General features: G+C 42.5%; 1 protein-coding gene across 1 annotated transcript in view; it reads right to left on the reverse strand.

Moving 5' to 3' along the window:
* Positions 1 to 504: 504 nt before the first annotated feature.
* The window catches only part of TMEFF2 (transmembrane protein with EGF like and two follistatin like domains 2), a 238,350-nt gene continuing 211,496 nt past the window's right edge, over positions 505 to 27,358 (reverse strand). Inside the window, exons 8-10 of the mRNA XM_081095144.1 lie at positions 7,106 to 7,229; positions 5,019 to 5,177; positions 505 to 1,228 (exon numbers count right to left, since the gene is read on the reverse strand). Of these exons, the coding sequence (XP_080951270.1) occupies positions 1,132 to 1,228; positions 5,019 to 5,177; positions 7,106 to 7,229 (380 nt within the window). The 3' untranslated portion in view covers positions 505 to 1,131. The remainder of the gene's footprint in view (positions 1,229 to 5,018; positions 5,178 to 7,105; positions 7,230 to 27,358) is intronic.

Consider the following 27,358-nt stretch of genomic DNA (forward strand, 5'->3'; position numbering starts at 1 on the left):
GAGTGCACTGACCACCAGGGGGCAGCTCCTGCATTGAGCAACTGCCCCCTGGTGGTTAGTGTGCATCATAGCGACCAGTCGATCTGCTGCTTGGTCGATTTGCATATTAGCCTTTTATTATATAGGATTTTCATCACCTTAGTTCCATTTCATTTCAAATAATAGTGCTACATTAATCATAAACTATTCATGAGGTATTTGGTTGTGATTCCAACTTCTTTTTAAAGAACTATATACTACAAAGATAGCAAGGGGCTTCAAAGAATTCATGATTTTGGGGTTTCACATTTAATGGTGTTATTAAAATTTTCCCGTAGTTGCTAATTCCACCCCGTAAATGGAATAGATTGTGTGCTCTGTGTATTCCTAACATGTAACTTGTTCAGGACCCTCGGATATGTGCACTTAACTGGGAGATTCTGAGATGCTTTGCAAATAAAAACCAATAAATGCTTCCCTGTCTCTGTTATGAGTGATAAAACACTTTCCTTTCCCTTCTTCTTTGATTGAATTTATATGCCAGAGATTTTTCTGCTCTGGGGATGAAAATGGAGGACCAGGGAAGAAAGTTGATAAAATAGAGATGATTCAAAGATCTGAAATATTTTATCCTTACTCAATATAAAGTAAATTATTTTTTCTCTTTTCCAATAACCACTATTTCCCTTGGTCTTGGAATCACTCAAAACCTAGCCACTGAGTCCTGTATAAACGAATGCTCTGCCTCAAAATGTGGAGAGAGATGAAATACTGGGCCTGCACAGATCGCACTGGCTTGATCGCACTGGCTTGATCGTATTGACAGTTAGGAGGTACCGCAAATTTAAGAATGCCATTTTTTCTCATCACTGAGTATTTATTATATATAACAAATACATGGGAAAGAAAAAACTATATTGTGTGATATAAATAGTTTATTTACATTACAGAAAAACATCAAGACAATGTATACTATTTCAAATATATCCATACATAATCAAATATAGCTGTAGGACGTGTTTTCATTGGTGTAGATTACCACAAATGCAAGGCAACATGTGTAGATCTCTTGTCTTACTCTTTTGTCTAGAATACTGTATGTGTAGTCCAAGCTCTCAGCGGTCCGGCCACTCACTGTGCGACATGCTCCCTTCAGATCAACCGTGTGGACGCCCTCGTTGTGTTGTCCGAACTGTAGTGCCCTGTGTTTTGCTTCTGTCTGTGAATTCTGTTGCTTCTGGGGCATTTCCTAGAAGGTTGGAAAGTTTACAAACTTAGTCCAGTGCTATCCCCTACAGGTTGGTCCTACAATCACAGAGGGAAGTTATTAAAATAGACCAGAGGAAAGAATTTACTAGCAGCACCGCCAAGTTGCAGTCATCTCTGAGGCTCTGTGGAGGAGCACTGAAGAACAGAAGTGGGAGTTGAAGAGAAAAACGTTTACGTAGTCTTCAACTGCTGACTCATCAAAGCACAAAGAATGACTCAGCACATGCAATCAAACAAATCGTGAGCCTCTCTAATCTCACTTTAAAGGTCTTTGACAATTTTATACTTGAAATGTCCTAAGGATGAATGTTATTGACATTTCCATGCTGCAAGCTTTAAATCCCATCAAACCAGAGAATGAGCCAAGTGTTAATATCTGACATATAATGGAAAGAAACATTATATTGGTTCAGCCTAATATCATTTTTCACATTAATACTATATGCTAAGAACATAAATTGTTACCAATTATTTAGCCTCTATGAAAAGCTAATATTCAAATTATCTGAAAAGCTCTGATCTAGTATCTCTTTCTTGTAATACAAGAATGCTTTGATGATGCAAATGAGAACAACAACGTAAAGTTCATAAAAATCCTATCATAATAAGCTGTGGGTACCAGAGCGCGTATATATATATATATATATATATATATATATATATATATATATTATAAATATGGTTCTTTTGGGGAGGGGGATGGTAGAGCTATCAAAATGAACATGGAGCTGGGAGTCACATTTTAGCAAGTGGGAGCCAGAGATTAAAAGGTTGAAAATCCATCTTCTCAACAGAGCAACTCTTTCATGTCTCTAGATATTTATATTTTTTAATAAAACGTTGAATTTAGGAGGAGGGCAGGTGCTTGACTAAAATAGTAAAAACAAGGAGAAGAAATCAGAACAAAAAGGAATGTGGGATGAGGAGAAAAGGAAGAAAAAACAGGAGAATCCAGGTGATGAAGAGATTTAAAAACAACTGAAAGGAAGGGATCTCTGCTTGGTGCAATATTTTAAATCTCTTAGCAACTGGATATTTTGGAGTAGATCTTACACACACATGTGCCCAGGTTACCAAGAAGGGAGGGCTTGGTGTGTGTGTGTGTGTGGGGGGGGGGGGGGGGGCGGGAGGCTAGTTGGAAAGCCTGGTTTTTGAGCAGAATATTTTCAAGTGATTGAAATAATCCACTCTGGGAACAGTGTAGTTTGCTGACTAGTTTGACTCCTGGAAGGATTTTGGAAGGCTTGGCTATCATAAGACAGATTTATACAAGGCATTACAATAATGCTAATTGAGTTTATGTGCTATTTCTCTTCTTCAAAAGTAAACAGAAGGTAAGTTTTGTTTGTTTTAACACAGATAATGATAATGACCTCATGCCTTGAAGAAGTGGCTTGCTCTAATTTGGAGCTGAGTTGAGGTTGCTGTGACCATCGGAATATGGGACATCGTGACCAGCCAGGGGGCAGTGTGAGCAGTGGGTAAGTGCATGGGCTCTGACCCTAGGCAGCCCTCCATTTCCGCCCTATTGTTCAGCTGTGTATACTCAGCAAATTGCTAACTTCTCATACCTCAGAGCCCCTATCGTGAAAGTAGGGATAATTATGCCTTCTTCATAATGCTATTAAACGTATTTCTCTCTCTCTTTTTGTATATGTGTATATACACATACATAATATACAAACAGAATATATATACACACAATTCCTGGTGAGCTAAGGACCCTATGTATTCCAGTTGTGTTTATTGTGTATGGGAATGGAAATGTGATTAAAAACAGACTTAAAAACATCTGCTAAAGTATTTAACATTCTCATTTTTTGTGAGTACAGGAAGTAACAAATTCAATTGTTACCGGATTAGATCTACTAAATATAAATTTTGTTTTTCATATCCTGATATCGCTTAGCTATTAGGAAGCTCAAGACCCTCGGAGTAATATAGTGTAGTCTGCTGTGTTTTAGATTCTTTCCTATCTTCTCTTTTCTACTCAGTGTTTTTGGTTTCTTCAGTCATCTTTCTGTTCCCCAGAATCTATTTTGACATAATCCACTGACTCACTTGGCATCTACAAGAGCGAGTCAGTTGATGAACTCGGCTTGGCTCAGAGTGGCACAGAGCTCCAGTCGATGATCTTTCCTTAAGCCTTTAGGCCGGGCAAGGATTTATGCACCGTATTTTGTCTTTTTCAAGAGCAAATGCCACACTTGTCCTCAAGAAGATAGCGCAAAACAGAGACTGAGATGTGTTATGGCCTTTATTTTCTAAAGATATGATACTGTCCTTCATTTTCTTCCCCTTTGAAAAGAATTTTTGGGGCAACATTCTGATTTACAGTAGAGCTGTGCAAACACATGACAGTCTAAATGCCTTGTGAATTTGGGAAAAACCTTGAAAACTTCATGAGAACTTTTTTCTCCAGGAGCGGAAACAGGGCTGAAAGAAATATCTTCAATAGTGTTTCTGCGGGATGGGACATAAACCATGTGCATCTGGTTTAGAAGCGGATTCTTTGTTACCATGGATTTATATGCTCATCAAGTTAAGCAAGTGCCTGGCCTGTTCCTTTGCTCCAAGCCCAATGTCAGGCATCACTAATTAATCATGATTTCTTTCCTGTTGAAACTGGATGAAATCTCTGCATCTCTCGCAATCCTGCTCTCTGGGAAACAGTGACCATTTGATTGCTCTGAGGGTTTTGATATTTGCTGCACATTTCCAGATATCAAAAGTTTCCATGTTCTAACAGTGGTCAGCAAACTCAGTCAACAGCCAAATATCAACAGTACTTCTTCAAAATAGGCTTGCCCAGGCCAAAAACCGACTTCTGCACATGGGCCACGAAGTTTCAATCACACTGTACGTGCATTCCCACACGTGGTATTTTGTGGAAGAGCCACACTCAAGGGACCAAAGAGCCGCATGTGGCTCACGAGCCGCAGTTTGCCGACCACGGTTCTAGAACATGACTTTTTTCATTTGGACTATTTTCTTTGAGTTTTGTGATTAAAGGCTATATTGTTAAATTAAGATAAAAATGTATTTATTGTTTATATCAAATGTGTGAAAAATGATTATATCTAAGAGTTACACTAGGAAATATAAATGAGAGGCATAATTTAATGCTTTTCTCAGCCTTGCTTAAAATCTATTCTGACCTCACTCAGCATACTGATCTAGATAAGTAAGGAAAAACTGGTCATTTATTAAATAGTCTATTAATAGTGCCAATAAAGACTGACTTTTTTTTAGTTGAAATAGAAGAGTATATTCATTTTTTATTTTTTAAATCCTTACCCGAGGATATTTTTCCATTGATTTTTAGAGAGAGTGGAAGAGGGAGGGAAAGACAGAGAGAAATATTGATGTGAGAGAAACACATCAATTGGTTGCCTCCTGCACGAACCCTGACCAGGGCCCGGGCCGGGGAGGAGCCTGCAACCGAGGTACGTGCCCTTGACCGGAATCAAAGCCGGGACCCTTTGGTCCGCAGGCCAACGTGCTATCCACTGAGCACAACCGGCTAGGGCTGAAGAGTATATTTAAACAAAGTTTCATTACACATTAGCGAGGAAAAAGCCCTTTGCTTAGAAAATAAATTACCCTCATCAAAATGCAAAAATAAGAGAAATAATGGGTGCTACCCCAGCAGGAAAACCAGTGTCTCTCCACATGGCTATTCCACCGCCGCTGGGATGGAGACATGGCTGCCGAGTCCGGGAGGGGCCTGGGCATCCCTGATCTGACGGCGACGGGAGGGACACACTGACCTTGTGATGCACAGCACCACCACGCAGATGACGGCGATCTGCACCGTCCCGATCACGGCCGCGATGAGCACATACTGGAAGCGCACAGGCCCGGGCACCACGTACAGCACGCTGTAGTCCTTCTTGTCACAGTGCGGGCCCGTGTAGCCGGCGTCACACCTGCAAGACAGGACAGCGCCCGGTCACCCGCAGCCGCCGGCCCGCCCGCATCGCTGGCCTGGAGGCGTTTATCTTCATCACGAAAGTGGGGCTGTTTCCTTCTCTAAAAATAATGCTACTGAGCAGATCCAGTCCTCCACTCCACATTTTCAAACAGATCGCGTCGTGTTTTTGATTTCAAAGATGATGTGGTTTCCTTTTAGGCGCACAGTAAGAGAGTCTGAGAATTGTTCTTTTTATATATTTTTTTAGGTGAACTTTATGTTTTATGTAACGTGTTCCTTCAGCAACCTAAGCCAACATGATTCCCTGAAGACAGGTTTCTTTCTGATAACATGGGGGGAAATGGGGCTATTTCACTTCTTTCTTTGTGGGGGAAGCGTTCTCGCTGCTCCTCTTGGCAAACATGCTGAAGAATGTTAGGGCAGAGGCACAGTTCGAGCAGCGTCTTTACCTGGCTGGTTATAAAGTGGCCTGCTGAGCTAGGGGGTCCACTCTCACTGGTGATGGTGATGGAGGCGAGAGGTTCGGCCCAGCAGCCCCGGGCAAGGTGAGCCTGAAGCTGCCTCGCCCTCGCCCTCCTCCAGAAGCTCAGGCAGACGACTGTGCCAAGACCGGCCTCTGACAGTGAAGCAAGGAAACAGCTCACGTAAAAGCAACCCCCATGGGATCACTCTGTCATGGACTTCGTACAACTATTTTAGTCCTTCACTTGGAACTTCTCCCCACTGCATCCTGGGACCTTCCCTGTCTGCATCGGAGGAGTTTTCTCATGGCCACTGGGCTGAGGGTAAGGCCAGTGGGAGCAGCCTCTGCTGGTGCTCATCCTGCCTGGCTTCCTGGGGGGGGGGGGGGGGAGCTAGTGACTCAGAGAAGGGAGACAGTTGTTGAGAAGAGTGGGGAAGGGAGAAGGAGGACAGGGGAGGGGAGAGGAAGACAGAGGGAGAGAAACTCCTTTCTTTTAAGAAATATATATATATTTATTTATTTCAGAGAGAAAGGAGAGGGACAGAGATAGAAACATCAATGATGAGAAAGAGTCATTGATCAGCTACCTCCTGCATGCCCCACACTGAGGATTAAGCCCGCAGCCCAGGCCTGTGCCCTGATCTGGAATTGAACCATGACCTCCTGGTTCATAGGTCGACACTCAACCACTGAGCTACAACCAGCCAGCCAGAAACTCCTTTCATTGTATATCAATACACAACCTGTTTCATCATATGCCACCTGTGTATTCCTTTAATAAAATGCATTGGTGTTTTTACTCTGGCTTTACCATCTCGGAAAGAAACAGGTTCTCTCTGTGAATACTGAACAGATGTGTATATTTATTAACTAAATCCGGACAAGCGGTTTCTTTGTGTGTCACCTGAGCTTGGGTCTGTGGAGGGATCGCTATCACCTCACTATACAAGGTGGGTGGGTAGCAGGGCCACAGAAAAGAACGTGCCTGGCATAACCAAGGGCCGTGACCTCTATTCTGAGACCCGAGGGACTAGGGGAAAGATGGCCTCCGAGAGGCAACGAGGTCGTCCTGGGGCAGGAAGGCTTCCCCATCATGTGTTTGAGAACCGCTTATAACGAAGCACCTGCTCTGTGCCACGTGCTGGCCTATGTCCCTGGGGAAGAGGGCGAGGAGAACAGAGGAGCCTGAGTCTCTAAGGAGCTTGTGACGCCCCGAGGACAATGTGACATCCTACCAGAAGAGCATGTCTGTAATGATGTGTTACACAGCACTGGGGTGTGCAAGGCACACACATTGGATGGGTTCCCAGGGGGGGCCTGTGTGGGTGGGAGAGGCAGAGACCAGTTTGGCTGCTGATCACCCATTCGGGCAGAATGGCGTCCCGGTCCCTGTACCAGTCCAGCACTGGGCGTCTACGTGTCTACGCGATACATCTCAGAGGTCAACGACGAAGCGTTACCTGCAGGACGGCTCCTGCGTGTTGACGGAGTGTTCGCACTTCCCGTGCTTGCAGAAGCCGTTGTAATGTTCCGGGCAGGGGATGTGGTGTTCTCTGGCGCTTTCTTCCAATTTGTTAGCATTCTCTGTGGACACAGATAAAAGCAAGCGCCCTGTCAATACGTTTCTGAGCCCGGTAAGATCAACCAGACACTAAGAAGCAAAGTTACAGTAGGCAAAAGTATTCAAAGGGGCAGGAAATAAAAGGCCACGCCTCAGAAGAAAGGGAGAATTGAAAGGCAGACGTCTCTACAATTGTGTTTAGAGAGGGAGCTACAGAATTACCCCATGCTTCTCATGCTTTTATGCAGTTTCCTACATCTTCAGCAGCCAGCAATGTGTCCATGCATTGGCAGACAGCCTTAATGTTTTTGTGTAGAGACTGTACATTTATCATAAAATAATCCAAGAAGAAACAGCCCATTTTTTGAATATCAAAGCCCAGCATAATGTCCCTCAAAGAAAACTGCTGCAGTACCTTGATACTTTCTCAATGTGGGAGCTTGAAAATTAAAATATGGCTGCGTTCAGTGGTTAAGCAGATGTTTTCCAAAACTGAATGCAAATTTTAACAAATGTTTTCTTTCAGGCTTTTTTCATCGACTGTGAACATGAATTTTACTAGCACCCATACATTTTCTTATTGCCAGAGTAAAGCTATTGAAAGAGCAAACGTTATTTCATAATCGCGTATGTAGATACTAACACAGAACATACCCAATGCTGTAAATGTGTGTAATGCATAACATTTGGCCCATGTTAACAATGTTACGTGAAATTTAAACTTGTGATAAAGAAAAAAAATCTTGTGTTTTAAAATAAACCATCTCTTTTGTCATTAGGAAGTTTTTTTAAAAAAATATACTTTATTGATTTTTTACAGAGAGGAAGGGAGAGGGATAGAGTTAGAAACATTGGCGAGATAGAAACATCGATCAGCTGCCTCCTGCACACCTCCTACTGGGGATGTGCCTGCAACCAAGGTACCAAGGTACATGCCCTTGACCGGAATCGAACCTGGGACCCTTCAGTCCGCAGGCCGACACTCTATCCACTGAGCAAAACCGGTTAGGGCTGTCATTAGGAAGTTTTGTTTTCTCATATTTTCCTAGAGATATTAAAATATTTTTCTGACTTTTGTTAATCCAAATACTTTTGCTTCATATTTGCAATGTCATCTCTAAGCAGTCTTTTGATTCCTTATATGTTCATTTTATAATATAAAGTTTTGCCTACTTTGAGTCCTTTCTATGACCTGAGACCTGACATACTTTAAAATTCTTGCCCAACCACAAAGGCAATGTAACTCCCTTACCATCAATCTAAAGTATCCTTCAACACCACAGTACCTGGTCAGCGGTAATGGACGATTGAGAATGAACTACGATGCTTATGAAATAGATGATTATTCCCACATATAATTTTTTATTATAGTGTGCTCTTATCATTTTTACTGACATTCATGGATGATGTTTCTAATCATCAGGAGAAAAAAACATACCTTCATTATTAGTGAATCAGACAAATGTATTTTTTATGTTTAAGCAAAGCTGTGAAATATCTATACATTTTAAGATCTAGGTGTCCACTACAAAACATTAAAGCTTGAAATAAATTGTTAAATAAGTGAAGTGCTTTCTTGTGTAGAAATATTTGCATACATTGTTATGAGGGGCAATATTTCTAATTACAGATCCACATTCATAAAGGGTCTCCGATGAGGATGCTGGGGAGACTGAGGTGGCAGCTGAGTCACCCAGGTGTCTGTGTCTGCGACTCTTACCTGTACAGGTGACCTTTCGTTGGCGCTGTCCTATTCCTACTATGATATTTGCCATTAAACTGAAGGAAACACTTCCACGGAAAGACTAAGAACAGGCAGAATTTTCTTTTTTTTTTGGTTTCTCCCATTCTTCCAAACTATTTTGGAATTTTGCATCATGGTGTTTTGGGCAACCAATTGCAGCTACAGTAAGCAAGCACCAAACTGAAATGGATGAATGTTGAGTGAAATATCCAATAGGGGGCCACGTGACCAAAATGGAAGTAGGGCAACCACGGTGTTTAGATGCACCTTGTGATCACGCATGAACCCATAGAGCAGCCGACTTGGCTCATTTTGTGCCGCAACCCGGGGGCTGCAAGCTCGAGTCAAACCAGGCACCTGCTGCTTAAAGACGATCTAGCAGTGGGGTTTGCTGGCCCCACTGCTGATGTAATGAGCCAGCACTGATTTCCCCTCGTAATTCTGGATCTTTCCCCACAGCAAACTATTAAGCACTTCTATTTAGGGTTCGTTAGCCACCCTCCAGTGCTTCCACACACCTGCACGCGGAAGCCTTTTCTGCAGCTCCCTACCTGCCAGCTGGGGGCCGGGACTTCAGCCCCCAAATTCTTTATTGGGGCTATTTGTCTTTCTGTCAGTTGTAAGAGAAGACCAAGAATTTCCTTAACTGAAAATCCGTTTTTAAGGCTATTTTATTTTTAATTCTGTCCCTCACCCCATACTGTTTGTTTCTGGATTTGTACCATATTCACCATTATGAGCTGAAGACCGAGAGCAAAACAGGAGCTTATGGGAGTGAATCTGTTGCCTCGCTGTGGTAAAAGCTGCATCTTTTTACAAAGTTCATTACCCAGCCAGGGCGATCACCTGGGAGGGGAAGCGTATCCATCATCAAATCCGCTAAATAGTTTACACCATCCCTCATGAGCTCAGAGCGCTCTATTTGTGGAATTCTGTCGAACACGAAAGTAGGGAGATTGAAAATAAATGAGTAGAAGAAATGATCCCTGGGCAAGAAAATGAGGAAACATCAATATATGTCAACAAATTTATAGTCAATCCAACCAAGTATACCGGCTGATTGAAAACCTGAATATATAACCACTCCTAGTAATGCGACAGACATATTTTAGGAATGAAATTTAAGTATATTAAGAAAAATAGAGACACAGAAACTTAATATTCCAACCGAATATGTGTATGGACCATTGTATTTGTAATTCTGATGTTTATGCATAGGTATTCAAGCAATAAGAAAGCATTTAGAGCTTTAAAATCATATAAATGATACTCTGGAAGTCTGTATGCTATGTTCCCTCCAGGGGCTGATGATTTTGACATCACTTTCTCTGTCCTCCATATAAAAGGAGATTTAATGTAAGGGGCATGCTCTTTCCTCTAAGAGAGAGAGTGATAATGGTAGAAACTCTTCCTGTCTTTGTTTAAAATCCTTGACTAATTTTCTATTTAAATGTTTACAAATGGTTTGTTCTAAAAGATCCCGACTCTAGCCTGGGGCATGGCTTAGTGGTTGAGTGTCGTCCTATGAAACAGGAGGTCACTGTTTGATTCTCAGTCAGAGCACATGCCTGGGTTGTGAGCTCCATCCCCAATAGGGGGGTGTGCGGGAGGCAACTGATCAATGATTCTCTCTCATCATTGATGTTTCTATCTTTTTCTCCCTCTCCTTCCTCTCTGAAATCAATAAAAATATATTAAAAAAAAGATATCCTGACCCTTTTAGGAAACAATTTCTAGTATAATCTGAGTTGACTAGCCCATTGCTAGTCAATACTCCAGTCAAGAATTACAGAAGCCGGAGGGAGGGGCTGGAGAGGGGGCACTACAGCACAGCTATACCTATTGTTTCTGTCCCGGTGCTTACAGGGGAAGAGACAGGAGGGGCCATAGAAAGAGGGCGTGGCAATTACCGTCACTAAGGGCTCACCTGCTCACAAGTCAAGTAAGGTGAGTGGGCAGAGCCAGGCACAGCATTTTAGGAACTAAACCAGTAGGGCGAGGGCAGGTTGTGTGTGCATGTCTGTGTATGTTTACTGTTAGTCCTGATTTTTCTCTCCCAAAAGCTTGGGATAAGATATCATTCAAGTAACCTACCAAAGCAACACACTACAGACCAAAGTAGAGCCATGCCAGTGTAAAACGGGACTATCCGTATGTCTGAACAAAGAACATTGACCTTGGACAAGGGTTACAGCTCGGGAAAAGAAGCTCCCGAAAGGCAAGTCAACGCTACCTACCAGCGTTCTCAGGGTGCCCTGGGAAGCCCCCCTGAACCAGTAAACCCAGAGTCTCGGTGCAGAGATGAATGCACTAGACCAGGGGTGGGCACACTTTGTGACTCGAGGGCCACAATGGGTTCTTAAACTGGACCGGAGGGCCGGAACAAAAACATGGATGGAGTGTTTGTGTGAACTAATATAAATTCAAAGTAAACATCATTACATAAAAGGGTACGGTCTTTTTTCTTTTTAGTTTTATTCATTTCAAACGGGCCGTATCCGGCCCGCGGGCCGTAGTTTGCCCACGGCTGCACTAGACTCTCAGTGTCTGATGCTGTTAAACCACTTCTCTAAACCGTCTGAAAATAAGCTGACTTCTATGTAGCCTACACTTTGGGGATGGCGTTGGCAGCCCACCTGAGCATCTTATCAGTTTGACAGCAGTAGTATGTTTTGTTTGAGTGAATTAATTGGTTCTGAATTTCTGTGCAGTTTTTTGGACACAGGTCAGCTTCTTAGGCCCACTCAGTTTGGGGTTTTGTAAAATCAGATTGCTGCACCTACAGGCTAGAGGGCTGGACCCTACCCAGGGTGCACTGCGGCCTGGGAGGCCTTTGCAGGACAGGTCAGATGATATTCCTCGGGATATACCCATACTTTGCTTTATTCCAGCCTTTCTTGTGAATATATACAAATCTCGTGGGCCGCTGCTTCTCCAGTGGGGGTCTGACTCTGTGCAAGAATTTCAGAGCAAGTTGGAAAAATCCTAAATTAGAGGTAACATGGAAGATTCAGTGAGTGTTTTAGGGAAGCAGATTGCTACTGAACATTTTTAAGCAAGCAGAGAGGTTCAATAGGGGAAGAGTTATCTAGTGAAGAAGCGGGTTTCTGGTGGAGTTGAAAAGGAGCTGTGCTGATATTATTCAGGGATATTATAGAGTGCTACTGTGCGGTAGATTAGATTATTTCAGACCTCTAGGTTCTTTGAATTCTAAGAGTAATATTTAAGTATTGCTAATACTTATTTGTAGCAAGTTACTAATAAAGTTTACTAATATTTATTGTAAAATATTATTTTTTATATTCTTGGAAAAAGAAATGGAGAAATAGGACTCCTATGTAGACATAGTAAGTAAAGGAAATCACTTTGCTTTAATTATGGGAACGTTTTACTTTTACAAAGGGTGTAGCGTGTCTTCAATATCGACTCCACCTACAATTCAGACATTCTTGCAGAAAGTGATCCTCACTATGGGTTATCTTCCTCGTGGGGAACAACATTGTGGATCTAAATTCGGCTCTAGCATCATGCTGTAACACTGCAAAGCACATTGACAAGGCCATGGGTGTGAGTACAGTGTGGCTTCTTGTCTTTTCAACTATCTTTTCCTGTGGGCACACAGAATGTACCACATTTTCCCAGTAAACTAGTTATTTTCAATTTGAATACACTTATATAATACTTCTATTTTCATATTTAATAACAGTGCAAGGAAACTAAACTATGTGTCTACTTGTACACCTCTTGTGAGTGCTTGATTTTACTTCTCCCCTACTTACTACCATATCTCAAAAACAATTTGAAAATATTTTGTTTAACCAACTAGGAAAAGGAAAACCATCTTTCTTTCTATTATATTTATATTGTGCCTGGGGCAGGAACAAATTTCGAATTTAGAAGTAAAATCATATTGTCCCTGTTGTTGATTAGAGTTGGTTTCAAAGGAGATATATAATTCTTATGATTTCCTCTCCTTATCTTATCAGGCATGAACATACGCGGTGGCAGTAAAACCTCATATCTAGCTTGAATTGCAATCGAAGTTTTTTCAAGGCCAGAAAAGCGTTCCTATTGAGCGGGCTCTGAATGAGATGCTATATGAGTTCTTGCACGTTAACAAATTCCATAATAGCTTCGCCGGCTGTCAAGGTTTCTTCAAGGCACAGATGAGGAGATGAGAAGCGTCTCCTTTCTAAGCCTCTAGGACAAAGACTCAAATGAGAATGCGAGGCAAGTGACAGCCTCGCAGGGGGGACAGGGAGGCATTTAAGGACACAATCGATTCTTAAGTTTGGTGAAGAGCAGAGACCCATCAAAGTGTCCTAGTTTACTGAATCTCTTCAATATTTAGAAAAATAACTTCAAAACAGAGACCAAGTCCTTCAAATTCAACATTTCTTCTGCAAGTGGAACATTAGCCTCTTTTTTTTTCCTAGGACAGCACTTTAATTAAAACTATTTGAGCCCTAGCCAGTTTGGCCCAGTGGATAGAGCGTCAGCCTCTGGACCGAAGGGTCCCTTGTTCGATTCTGGTCAAGGGCACGTACCTCGGTTGCAGGTACCGGGCCCTGGTTGGGGCTCCTGCAGGAGGCAACTGATTGATGTGTTTCTCTCACATCGATGTTTCTCTCTGTCCTTCCCTCTCTCTTCTACTCCCCCTAAACTCAATGGAAAATATCCTCGGGTGAGGGTTAACAAACAACAACAAACAAACAAAAACCAATTTGACCCACAACTTTGCTAAGTAGGCAGGGGTGTGGGTTGGGAGCGGGATGGAAGGATTCAGAGAGAAATTCTTTCCTATGCCATCATCGATCAGGCAATGATAGAAACTGTGAAATGTGACTATCCATATCACTACTTGCATATATAAATATTATAATTGGACGCAAAATTAAAATAAAGTGGAAGAAAACGAATTTCCATGTCAAGCAAGGACTTAATGACATCATTCAAGAACAGCTGGAATTTAAATTAAAAAAATAAATAAAAGGACTGTGTCTGAAACAGACACAGTCATTTGGGGGCTGAGTGACTGAAATGCAACACTGCTGGGGGATTATTCGCTTGGACTTTTATTATCTCAGTTTCCACTGGTGAGATATTTACATAGAAAGAAGCTGAGAAATCTGTGAAATCTTGGGAGAGACACTCCCATGTAACATTTTAACTTACGACGTCTACATACAATTATTATGATTCAAGAATTTGGCATAATAAGCCTCATTCAGATTTAGTTAGAATTCTAGACTCCTGGGTGGGAGGTATTCTTTTTTTTGTTGTTGTTTGTTTATTACTAAGAGCAAAAGAAGCAGGCCTTTAGGTGCTTGCTCCGGCCTCTGTCTTAGAAGCGCCTGCCCGGCTTCAGCTGGCAGAGCCCTCAAAGGAGGGATGGGAGCGGCCGGAGACACTGTGCTCGGCCTCTCATGGTCCTTTCGAGCTTCCCCTTCCCGTCAAGAGCTTGTTACTCTCAGCAAGTGGCTGACTCCTATAGGTTTAGAGGATTTAGCTCGAAGACTTTGTAAAACGATAGTATTTTCTGGAATGCTAGATGTCTCCGACAACACTTTGTAAACATCAGGCCTTGTGAAGGGGAAGGGCTCTCTGGGTCCTTAGCCTCCGGAGTCCAGGGCCGGAGTTGCTGGAAGCTTCTCTGGGCAATCTGCTCCAGCTCCCGCCCTGCGCTCTGGCTGCCGCAACCCTTCTCCCACACGCTGCTCTTCGCAGACGAAGTTTACTATCAACCTCATAGAAAGAAAAAGCGACGGGAAGCACTGTATGCCGAAAATATTCAAGGATATTCCCCTCTCCTGCTTTCTTTTCTCCTGAACCAAATGTATGCATTTCTGGCCAAATGTATTTGCTTAGTGGCCAATCTGGGCATCCTGTCTTAGTGAGCTTCTTTGGTGCCAGTGCTGGAAAGGACAACCCAAGTGAGAGGGCTCAGGTCCTGTCCCCTTTGCCTTCTGGGCTCTGTGGTTCCAGCGACTGCCCTCTGCACGGGAGGCACAGGCAGAAACAAGTAGATAGTTGAGATACACCTTCTCAAGGAGGCACTGTTTTCCTCTGTCCCCTGAGGTCACCACCCAGCAGAGGGTCAGGGGGCGCACACTGCACCCTGCACAGCCAATTCTCAATTCCTAGATTCTGATTGGGCCATTCAGACTGTGTCTACAGTATTGTCCAGAAGGGAGAAATGTTGTTGAACTCTTTTAGGACAACAGGAAAGTAGCTTTTACTGGTATTAAAAACAAAACAAATAAAACACAACACTTGCAAATGAATTTAAACATAGAAACCAAGATGATGAATGAATAAAACTATTCCTGTTGTCTGCTTCTGAATATAACCGTGCATTTCTTCTCATACTGAAAATAACAGATGACAAGCACCCAAACTATAAATATAGATACACTTACGACATTGCAATGACCACAGCTAGTGATCACCTTGGCTTCCTACAAGAGCCCTCTACAAAGAATTGAAGGGCTTTCAAGTTTTTAAGCTAAGGAACAAAGTGACAGCTTTTACTCTTCACACCCTTTCGAGAGCAGTCTCAACTTGCTTGAGAAAAGACACTGGGAGCAGTGTACAGTCGCTATGGCAACGGCTTTAAAACTGGACTTCTCTTCTGGACAAAATAAAGAGAAGTACATACGTTCCATAACGCTCGTGGGGAGCTAGAAGTGCTACATAACATTTAAGCGGCATATTTAAGTTTATGTAATGCGAAATGCCTCGGCACATTTCTAGATACAGAAATGCAGATTTTGCATGTTATAGAGTAGAAGACACTCTTGATGCTTTGATACAGGCACAGAAGTGTGTGCACACACATGTGTGAGTTTTGTATAAACACAATTCTATGCTGATCTCTGACAAATGGCAGATTTAAGGAGAAACGGAAGTGGCTTAGTATCCTAAATTCTTCCTTTAAGGGCAAGGCTGCTGGCTGTGGCGCAGACTCAGCTTCAGCGCTTGTCAAAACTAGATTTCCAGGGTTTGGTCCTGATCCACCGAATCAGAGTCACCAACTGAGGAGGGGCCTGAAGTCGGCTTTTTAAAAAGTGCCCCAGGTGAGTCTGATCATTTGGGTCGCACTATTCCTGACTCCACCTAGCCAGGTCTCCTCACCTCTGTCCCTGGCTGTGTGATGCGAGGCTTTCCTGCCCCGTGGATCCCGCTTCCTTCCCTGGTAACTGCCCTAGAGCTGGCCCATCTCCCAGATCCCAGGTCTATCTCAGCTCCTTCTCTGTAAATCCAGGTCTCAGCCCGCTGTTTCCTGTCCAGAGGTGTGTGAGCAATGGTGTGGCCAGTGCCGCCCTTCCCAGGCCCACCCTGGTGTGAGGGGAAGTCCTCGGGGTCCTCAGCCATCCAGCCTTCCTCGAGTTTGGTTGTCAGACTAACAATTCGCTGTATTTTAGAACATCTTTGCCTCTTCTGAGAACACAACACTTAAGAACAGGCGTGTGTCTGTCACCAACGCTAGCATCTCTGAGAGACTTCAAATGTTGTCAACTCTCAGGTATCTGGAGACCACCTTTTGCAAATCTCCAGCCTCCTGTAATGGCTCTGTTAGAAAACTGACAGGAACTCGCTGTGTGAAAGCAAATGAAGCATGCTCTTGTAGAGGAACAAAGCACACAGCTGAGAAAAGATGCAGATGGTACCAATGAGTGTGACTGTTCGTTTCCAAGTGGGAGTGAAGGAGCGTTGGTCCACTTGTGATGTCCTTACAAGTTCGTCTTCTGTAGGAAAGATACAGTCCTAAGAGGAGTGATGGGGGCAGGAAAGAAGACCCAAACAGGGAAATAAATGGAAGCAAAATCACCACTGTAGTGGTGCACCAACTGGGCGAGATGATGGTACAACGAAGAGCAGGCGTGGACAGCCCAAGGGAAGGGGCAGCAGGCAGGGATGAGTCTTCAGGGTCATGGGGCAGGACGAGCAGCCACCCGTGCTTCTAGATTGCGGGCTTTACGGACAACGGCCATCCCTCTAGACCAGGGTTTCCCAAGGGCATGCATGGCTACTTCTGGGGCCAGCTGCATGGACAAAGGGGTTCTATAGTCAAGTAAGTTTGGCAAAGACCAAGTTACATGGGTCTCTTTACTGCTGGTTTTCTGACGTCTTAAAAGGCCAATCTGTATGGTGAAATGCCAAGAAAGAACACCCATCATGGAGTGTCCCTAAACCCCCTGGTCTAGGGAAACTCCCTGTTCTTTTTAGGAACATTTTGTGGCGCTATTCTACCAGGCCGCCTTCTGGGATCACACTTGTTACTTATTCAGGACACACCAGAAAGCTCTGCACCAGACTCTCCTTTCTCTTAGGCCCGAGACTGTGTGTTGTTCACTGTGACATCTATGGTGTAGAACAGGAACGAACACAAAGTGGGTGTGTAATAGACAGCATGAAGGAATATTCTAGACATAGGCAATGTATTTTGCAGTCACTCATTCCTTGGTATGGTGACTTTAAAAAAATTAATGCCTGTTAGTCATTTGCATCAAAGAGTCAGTTGAACTTCAGTGATGTACCCAGAAAGGCACAGACAATCCCTACCTTAAGTGGTAAAGTGAGGTACAACATGGCAGAGAACTCCAGTCTACTCAACAGCATGTATGTATTCAGTATGACAGGACTAGAAGTGCAGGTAAAAGTTTTCTTTAGTGAAAGAGAAAGGCTGGAGGGAGAAAATGAGTGGCTTATCATAAAGACCAGAAAGATACCTACAAATGAACCGACATTGCAAGTGGAGGCACCTGATGGATTGGTGGGTTTGCACATTTCTCCCATATGATGTCATGGCCCACAGAGGCAGTTAGAGAATATATAGTGTCGATTTGGATTCACTTAAGCATTTGGAATACTGCCATAGGTTGGTACCTGACTGCATTAACGTAAATGACTCCTGTCAGAAGGGTTAGAAGGAATACAATCTCTTCCAATATTCAATCATAAGACAAAATAATTTTTTAAAAACAAATCTAGTTAATTGGCTATGAGTACTTCAGAAGGTTAGGTTGACATTTCAAATTAGCATTCTAGATAAAATTAGTAAAACGTCAGAGAGTCAACTTTAAGACAGAACTTTATAGTTTTTACTAAGAACTCATTTCTGAATGCAGCATAGCTCCTGAACAGTTTAATGGTGTGAAAAAATTATACTGTTTTGATGATAATTCTCAATTATATCTTGGCACAGGTATGTGAATCAAGTATCTTTGTGTTTAAGCAGAATGAGACTCTTATTAATGGTGGTGTTACTTCTTCTAATACAACTTTTAATGATGTGATAATTCATCATAGAATCCATATGGTCTCTCCATTTAACCTGTTAGTACAGAGACATGATAATACCAATAAACATCTTTTTCATACCAAGTACTATACTTTTTTTTCACTGTCCATAAAAACCTTATGTCTAAATGATATTTGATAAAATAATAACCAAATATTTTATTGGTTATGGTACTGGGTATGAATAGTGTTCCCCCAAAACTCATGTCTACCTGAAACCTCAGAATGTAGTTTTATCTAAAAATAAGTAATTAGCTCAGATGATGTCATACTTGATTAGAGTGGGCCCTAAGTCCATTGACTGGTGTTCTCATAAGAAGGTCATATGAAGATACACAAGGAGAAGGTCAAGATGGAAGCAGAGATTGGAACCAAGCTGCTATGAGTCAAGGAATACAGGAGCCACCAGAAGCTGCAAGATACAGGGTAGGATTTCTCTTTACGCTTTTGGAGGGAGCATGGCTCTGCCGACAGCTGAATTTCAGATGTCTTTAGCCCCCAAACTGTAAGATAATAAATTTCTGTGAAGTTACCCAGTGCATGGTAACTTGTCATAGCAACCCTAGCAAACCAAGATAGTTACTATTTAGCAATGGAACTCTTACTTTGATCAAATACACTGTGTAGCAGTCCACATGAAATCACTGAAAATGAGCTGAAAGGCTGGTTGAAGCTGGCGAGCTGGCCGGTCTTGGTTTATGTTTACTTTCTCAGTGTAATTATGAACAGTGCTTCCTTTCACTTTGAAGTTACTTTGGGTGAAAAATTATAACCACCTCGTGTAAGCTCATGCTGAAGTATCTGTGGGTCACGCACTTGCAGGGCAAATAGTATGTGTGGCAGGTGCCGATGTGCCGGCAAATGCTAATAACCCCAGTAAGGAATTTTTGAGGAGATAGAAAAACCGTATAGAAGGTTCTACATTCGTTTTTTTATATATTAAGTCACCTGATTACAAAAGGCAGTTATCTGACATTGCTTGTTTTGTCATACAACACATAATGCTGCATTTTATCTTTATTAGAAGCAAATGACCAAGAAGAAAAATGACATCAGTGACCTTTACAACACAAACATTCCAAGGAGCATCTGGGGTCTGATCTCCCACGTTCTCTCCACCTGCATTTTCAGAATGCCTGAAGCTGATGTTCTGATGGGATTCCGACTCATTAAGAAAATGCTAGGATGTATTTAGCCTCTTTGGTTTAAGAAGGATGGAAGTTTAGCCCGTCCAGTGTGGCTCAGTAGTTAAACATTAACCCATGAGCCAAGAGGTCACTGGTTCAATTCTGGTCAGGGCACATGCCCAGGTTTTGGGGTCCATCCCCAGTAGGAGGCGTGCAGGAGGCAGTTGATGGATGATGTTTCTCTCTCACTGATGTTTCTATCTCTTTATTCCACTCCCTTCCTCTCTCTCTCTAAAAATTAATAAAAAATATTTTAAAAATAGTTTTAAAAAAGAAGGATGGAAGTTTAGAGTACTCCATTAAGCAAATTTGAACATTTAATGTCCTTGTATTTGAAGTATTACCCTTCAGTTAAGAGCAAATCTTTTTAATGTAGGGCAACTCATTCCCCTCAGGTATTCTAAATAGCTCTACATTCAGTCTATTTTTTTCTCCCCAGTTTTGAACAATTGATTTGCTTCTGGCATTTCCTTAATTTCTAGTCAGTGATAACTCCAAGTGCAAAAAGCTGCTCTAGAAACATTATGGATGAGGTGTGTCTTAACACCTTCTTTCCACTGGAACAGCACTTAGGGCTTGCCATCAGTTATTAGCTAAATGGTGCTTTGTGGTGTCATGGTGTTAGTTTACCTTTTAACAGGTCACACACACTCCCAGTGTATAATTTACACTTTTTAAGTACATAGTTAGCCACTCAAGAAATCAATAGGGGTTATAAAACATGGACAAATTTGAATTTGGAGAGAGTCAAACACCTATTTTTTCTATTAGAAACATAGCAGCTGACATTTAGAATTGGGACTTAGAGAAAACCATTTATTTTGAATAAATAGGAAAAGCACAAAATGGCTAAGTCCAGAGATGGGAGTGGAGTGTGACATAGATAATTCAAACAAAGCCCCTCACTTTCCCTGTAGTGAAACCCACAACTTTAAACTTTTGGTGTGTAACTATGTAGACTTTTGGATCTAGAGAAGGTAAGAAACTATTTTCTTTTATGAGGTTTCAAAATTTACTGGACCTTGGCCCAACCTCTACCTAATTAATTCATCAATTTACTCATTCACTTAAGAAATAATAACTCATCTCCTCCTATGTGCCAAATATTACAGATATAGGGTATAGAGTGGGAAATGTAAGCTTCTCTCCTGAGGTCATAAGTATTAGAGAGTGAGACAGGCAATGTATAAAAACAAACAGAAACCTAACATCTACATTAGTAATGTTACGGGGAAAAGGGGTATTCTGATATGGAAGAGTAGGGTGGGAGACCGATTGTAGAGAGACAGAGGCAGGGGACTGTGGAGGGTAGGGTGAGAAAGAGCTGGTGAGCCAAAGAGGGCCCAGGAGCCCCGGCTGTGTGGACGGCACACGTGGACACAGACTCTACTCAGGAAAGAGCTGTCCCAGGAGCCATCACTGTGGCTGGAGCCGAGGGCACCAGGGGCAGCGGAGAGGGACACAATGAACTGGAGGAGGATCTCCAAAGGAGCAAAGCCATGGATGACTAGCCAGGCCAAGGAGTATCGGTTTAAAAAAGTTCAAGCGCAATGGAGACCATTTGGATCGTTTCCCCAGCGGACCTGCCTGGCATGGAAAACGGATCCTTGAGGGGAAACAGAAGAAGCGGGGAGAACAAAAAGGACATCAGTCTGGTAGGACGCATGAAAGACAACATCTGAGTCTTGGGTCTGGGTAACAGCAATGGAGGCAGAAACAAATGCGTCTGGAGGTGGGCTGAGAGGCCTTGGTTATGTATCGCATCTGGGAGGAACCAACCAAGGATGCCTAGGGTTTTGGCTTGACCATCTGGGCAGGGCCCTTCTGCATAATGGGGAAGACGAGGAGCAAAAAATTAAGGTCCAATGTATACACACGACAGGGATCCCTTCTTCTGATTTTGCATATACTAACAAAACTTCTATGCTTATGTTTGGTCATGTCTATGATGGGCTGATGCTAACTGCAAAGAATTCATGGTTTAGTAGGAAAATTATTAGGGGGTAAAGTGTCTATTAATAAGATTAAGCAAGTTTATGATTATCAAATTGAAATCTTCAGCTACATGATGTCTAAATGAGGAGGAAAGGCATTTTTTATTTTTTTTTAATATATTTTATTGATTTTTTACAGAGAGGAAGGGAGAAAGATAGAGAGTTAGAAACATCGATGAGAGAGAAACATCGATCAGCTGCCTCCTGCACATCTCCCACTGGGGATATGCCCGCAACCCAGGTACATGCCCTTGACCGGAATCGAACCTGGGACCTTTCAGTCCGCAGGCCGACGCTCCATCCACTGAGCCAAACCGGCTTCGGCCTTTTTAATTTTTTTTTTTTTTTTTTTTTTTTTTTAGGAAAGGCATTTATAATGGTCTGCATAATTTTAGAGGAAAGATAAGAAACATGAAATGAAAGGGAAAAATTAAACTATGAAGAAACATCAGTGAGGAATGCTTTTAAGCAAAGAATTCTCCTTTCCTTTTGAAAAAAATTATCACAAGAAAATAAGAGTTATTATAGATAAGAAGTTTGTACTTTTGCTCTTTTCAATTTCCATTACATAACATAGGTTCTATTTTGGCCAAATTATTATTAAATCATATTACTATTTTACTTTATTTTATGTTCACCTTTCCAAATTATTTTGTTGCTATTATTTTATTTGAGGCTACAAAACTCCTAAACATTAGGTAAGTTTAGGATGTGTGTGTGTGTGTGTGTGTGTGTGTGTGTGTGTGTGTGTGTGGTGTTCCTTGATCTATTAGGAGGTGAAGACCAGAAATATTCAATTATTACCTACTGTCACCTAGTGGCTTAAAGGCAGAAAGCTGGCTCCAGAAGCCATGTGTCCCCATTTTAAAAAAACCAAAACCTTTTACTTTAAAAAGTTCAGGTTATAGAAAAGTTACCGAGTACAGAGAATTCTCATAAACCTGCACCTACTTTTTCTGTGTGTCCTTTTTAACCTGGTGTTTTCTTCACAATTTTTCAATGGTAAAGAATTGTCTTAGCGTTGTACATATAGAGATAGGGGGGAAATGAAAGAGGCAGTCATCTGGATAATTCCAGGCCAGAAAACAATTTCGTCTGAAAGATATAGATAATTGAGACGGAAATGCCTTTTTGCCGGGAGAGATCCCGTGATTGCCTCTCCCTTTACTGTGTGTAGGTGCAGTCCTAACCAGAGGTGTTTCACTTACTCCTGGGAAATGGCGTATCACTCAATGTGAAGACTGTGAGTTTTTGGAGGGGGCTAAATTGCTTCATTGCCTATTTTTTTTTCTTAAAAATAAAGCGTATTGGATATTTTTCATTATAAAAGCAATTCACGCTGACTTAAGAACAGCAGAAAACACACAAAGTAAAGAGAAGGATAGAAAGTCTTCATCGTTTACAACCTAAAGAAAACCACGTTCAACATTGCATGTGGTCTCTCCCAGTCTTTTCGCTACGTGTCTTGTTTGGGTTTGTTTCCTTAGATTGGACCGGGCACAGGGCATTTTTTAAAAGTTTCAGATCAGCATGTCTAAAAGGCAACCTCATAGAGCAGGACTGGTAAACTGGTTAGCATTGTGCCTATCTGTGCCTATAAGGAAGCCACTCAGTCATTCGGAAAGTACTGTGGAGCCACCGGAAGCCCACATTTTATATTAGTTGGCCAGGGGTTGGTGGCGCAGGGACAAGAATCTAAGATATAGTCCATGGGAGAGAAAATGGCACAAACTCTCAAAAACTAATATGATATTATATTCAAAGAGCCTCAAAGACAGACGAAGACTCACATGGCAATGGCAACATGCTATATAAAAATGAAAAATGGGAAATTACTCAAATTTTCAGCAGTACTATGATATGGTTAAGTGAATTGCAATGTGACTAAGTGACAAACTATTATTTAACTAGAAAAAGCTATGAAGAATTTTGATGACACAAAAAAGTGAGTAGGCTACAAAAATATATAATGTGTGGAAAAAAGAAAAATCTGGAAGGGGATTCACCAAAATATTGAGTTTAATGACCGTCATTATCTCTGGGAGAAGTAACTTTCTATAATAAATACGTTTTATTTTTATCAGAAGAACATATGCACGAATTGAAAAATAAAGGTCAGCATGTGAGTCTTCCTTTTTGGGGATTGTGGGAGGCCCTAAAAAGGAATGATCGGGTCTTTAAAGGTAAGATATTAGTCTCACTTGATCAGTTTAGGTTGGGTACATTTAAAATGTTTTCTCACTTATTAACACCTTCTTCTAGTAAAAATGCAAAAATCTCACTTCCCCCAGCTTATTCAAACGCTCATCACCGTCACCATCATCGTCATGGCCTCATACTGTGGTTCCCAACTTGACTGAGTGCATTTCCATCAGGGGTCCTCAAACTACGGCCCGCGGGCCACATGCAAATACAAATATTGTATTTGTTACCGTTTTGTTTTTTTACTTCAAAATAAGATATGTGCAGTGTGCATAGGAATTTGTTCATAGTTTTTTTTTAAACTGTAGTCCCGCCCTCCAACGGTCTGAGGGACAGTGAACCGGCCCCCTGTTTAAAAAGTTTGAGGACCCCTGATTTCCATTCTTCGGGAGCTGCACAATCCTTTCCATCACGGTTGGCAGTGCCAGGGATGGACTGATTGCTCGTGAAGGTCAACGTTTCTTTCATATTTCTGTTGTCTTATGGCCTTGGGTCCCTGGAAACAACCCCCCCGCATGTCCTGGCTGTGGCGAGAGGTGACGACACTGTCCTTGCAGAGCTCTGCAGGCTTGGCCTCCTATCACGTGGGGATCTTTGCAACTCGGGACAATGAATCTCCCACACGGATTAAAGAAGCTCAGTTTGCACAGAGAAGATAAAGCACGCCCCGCAGAGGAACCGCTTTGCAGAGTCTCAAGACCCCATCTGTCTTTCTGCTAACCCAAGAGGACCAACAGCCCTACATCATCGTCTCCACATGGGTCGTTCCGAAGAAACGAGGAGCAAAATCTGAGCTTTAGGCACCGTCACTTCTCTCTTAGTCTCCCAGCATTCTCCAATGGGGTGGAACATAAGGCATGTTTGCTGTCATTCTCATAATCGATAGGTTATAGGAGTCACATAGTTTTCATAATCAACAGTGACGTTTTGCTAACACTGAAAATAACTCCATTTCTCCTATGGACGAGGAGTTGTGTTCAAAATCCCCCGTCTACCAGCTGTGGGACTTAAAGCCAGTTATAAGTATCGCTCTGTGGGTCAGTTTCCTCATCTGTAAAGCAGGGGTGGTGATGGCATTTGCATCACAGGCTTAGAGTGAGAAATAAATAAGCATGAATCTTTTGATCAATAGCTAGCAAATAATTGGCACTTAACGTTATAGCTATGTTAGTTATTGTCATCGCTTGTCATCACAGTCATGTTTTTAAATGCTAAATCTAAAGGAACCAAACAAGAATGAAGCAACAGGCCCAGCTGCTGGGTGTGGCGTCACCCCATGCAGGGAAAGGCAGGCGCGTGCAAGAGGCAGCCAATTGATGTTTTGCTCTCACATGGATTTCTCTCTCTCTTTCCCTCTCCCTTCCTCTCTCTATAAAAAGCAATTAAAAATCTTTAAAAAAGGAATGAAGCAATACACGTGGAAATAAATGTCGCCTGTGTCCTTGCGGGGGGCTTTGCGTTCGTTTTTCTGGGAGTGGAGAGGCGCCCTGGCTCGCTTTCCCCAGCCATTGTTCACCAGAGGGAAACAGACGCTGACGGACAGAGCCAAGCTCCAGGCCCAGCGTGGCCATGTCAGATTGCTAATGGCCTCTTGGCAAGTCACCGCACGCCTCAAGGCTTCCGTTTCCTCGTTGAAAAAGAAGGAACTTAGAAAAATAAACAGGCAAATACAATGCTACGTGATGAGTGGGGAGAGACAGGGGCCAAAGAGCACACAGAATTCACCCCAAACTCCAGGGCGAGGCTGGGAAGCGAAGGCTTCCGTTTCCTCACTTTTAAAGAGTTGAAATAATGGATGTACCTGTTAACACTTGTGGGGCAATAAGACCTCAGGCTCGGGAGCCTGGCTGTCTGGGTTCAATTCTGCACACACCCCTCCCCCCCCCAACTCTGTGACCACAGCCAAGTTATTAACCTTTATACACGTCTGTAAGACATTGCTAACAATGTCTGGCACCTGGTAAGTACTCAATAAATTAAGCCTATTTTAAACTAATCCGTGTAACAAGTCAATTAGATTTTTAAATGCAAGGAAACATTTATTTAGCAGCACAGTGCCTGCTACTTAGTAAAGGCTCAAATAAGCCAAAGTTAAAATCTTCCAAATCTTAGCTATTGTAAATTGCTCTGCTATAAACACAGGGGTGCATATATTCTTTCTGATGAGTGTTTCGAGTTTCTAAGTGCCCACCAGCAGATGAGTGGATAAAAAAGCTGTGGTAGGTACATTTACACAATGGAATACTACATGGCAATAAAAAAGATGGAACTCTTACTATTTGCAACAGCATGGCTGGACCTGGAGAGTATCATGCTAAGCGAAATAAGCCAGTCAGAGAAAGACAAGTAGCACACGATCTCACTCATATGTAGAATCTAATGAACAAAATAAACTGATGAACAAAATAGATCCAGAGACATGGGAGCATGAACAGACTGTTGAACCTCAGAGGGAAGGCAGGGGAGGGTGGGTGGGAAGAGACCAATGAACTTGTATGCATATATGCATAACACGTGGACACAGACAATGGGGTGGTGAGGGCCTGGGGGAGGGGGGAGGGAGCAAGCTGGGGGAGGTTAATGGGGGAAAAGGAGGATCTATGCAATACTTCCAACAATAAAGATTAAAAAACAAATAAATAAAATAAAGAATTTAAAAAAATCGTTGTCATTCCAAGATGGAGGACATCTATGGTGAAACATGACGAATGAACAACCATTAGACAAATGAAAGATGAATAAGAGTGTTCCATGTTGGAAAGCACCTACCGAAGCTGAGATGAGAGGCAGAGCGTGGCCTGCAGGGGACCGCCAGCCTCTGGGACACAGTGCGGGGAGGAGAGGAGGGTGGAGGGCAGGCAGGAGGAGTGTGGCGCACACCATCAGGGCCACTGCACCATCCTGCAGTGACGCTCGCTCTCACTACCTGCACTCCTGGGAGGCCACCTCGCCAGCAGGGCCCCCGATGCTTCCTCATCCAGCCTTTGCGTTTGTGTCCTCGCTGGCACTTTAAGGGAGGGACTCAGTGATACGCAGGGGCAGATTCCTGCAGGAGCCCTGGGAGCTGAAGGAGCCCTCGACTGGGACTAAGCAGAGGGATTGTAGGGTCAGGAAAGGCGCACTTCGTTCTGAAAATCTACAAAAGGGACAACACCATGGTGTCTCTATCTCTAACCAAGAGCTCTCTCTCCCGTGAAGGCTTATCGCAGAAATGGGACCCTCTCTCTGCACAGCCAACGTATCCCAGGGGTAGGTCACTTCTCAAACTCAAGGCACTAGGAGAGGTGTAATTTAAAACACGTATTAATAACAGCAAATCTCATAACTTGAAATGTATTCTTATCTTTTAGATGCAAGAGTTGCTGACTCAACAGGGTCCATTCCGGTGGAAACACGGTGGTTACAATAAAGAACATCCACGTTTCTTTTTTAAAAATACCGTGATGTTTGATGGGATGATGAGGTTCCGTAATGCAGTGGAGAAACAACCACGCAGGATATTTATTCACTGTGGCAGAATTGCATAATTGCTCTGCTTTCCTTTATCATTAATAATAGAAGACTGTGAATAAAAACATCCTAATATCCACCAGATGTTCAGAAAAACATAAATATCTCCACATGTCAGCACATTTTAGCAAAAAGTCAACAAAATTTTTTGACTTCTTTTTCCTTTTTTCTTTTTTGAGTGTTCTGAACGTGTGTGTTTTTAATATGATATT

Source organism: Myotis nattereri (genome assembly GCF_964212035.1).
Source record: "Myotis nattereri genome assembly, chromosome: 7".
Lineage (NCBI taxonomy): Eukaryota > Metazoa > Chordata > Mammalia > Chiroptera > Vespertilionidae > Myotis > Myotis nattereri.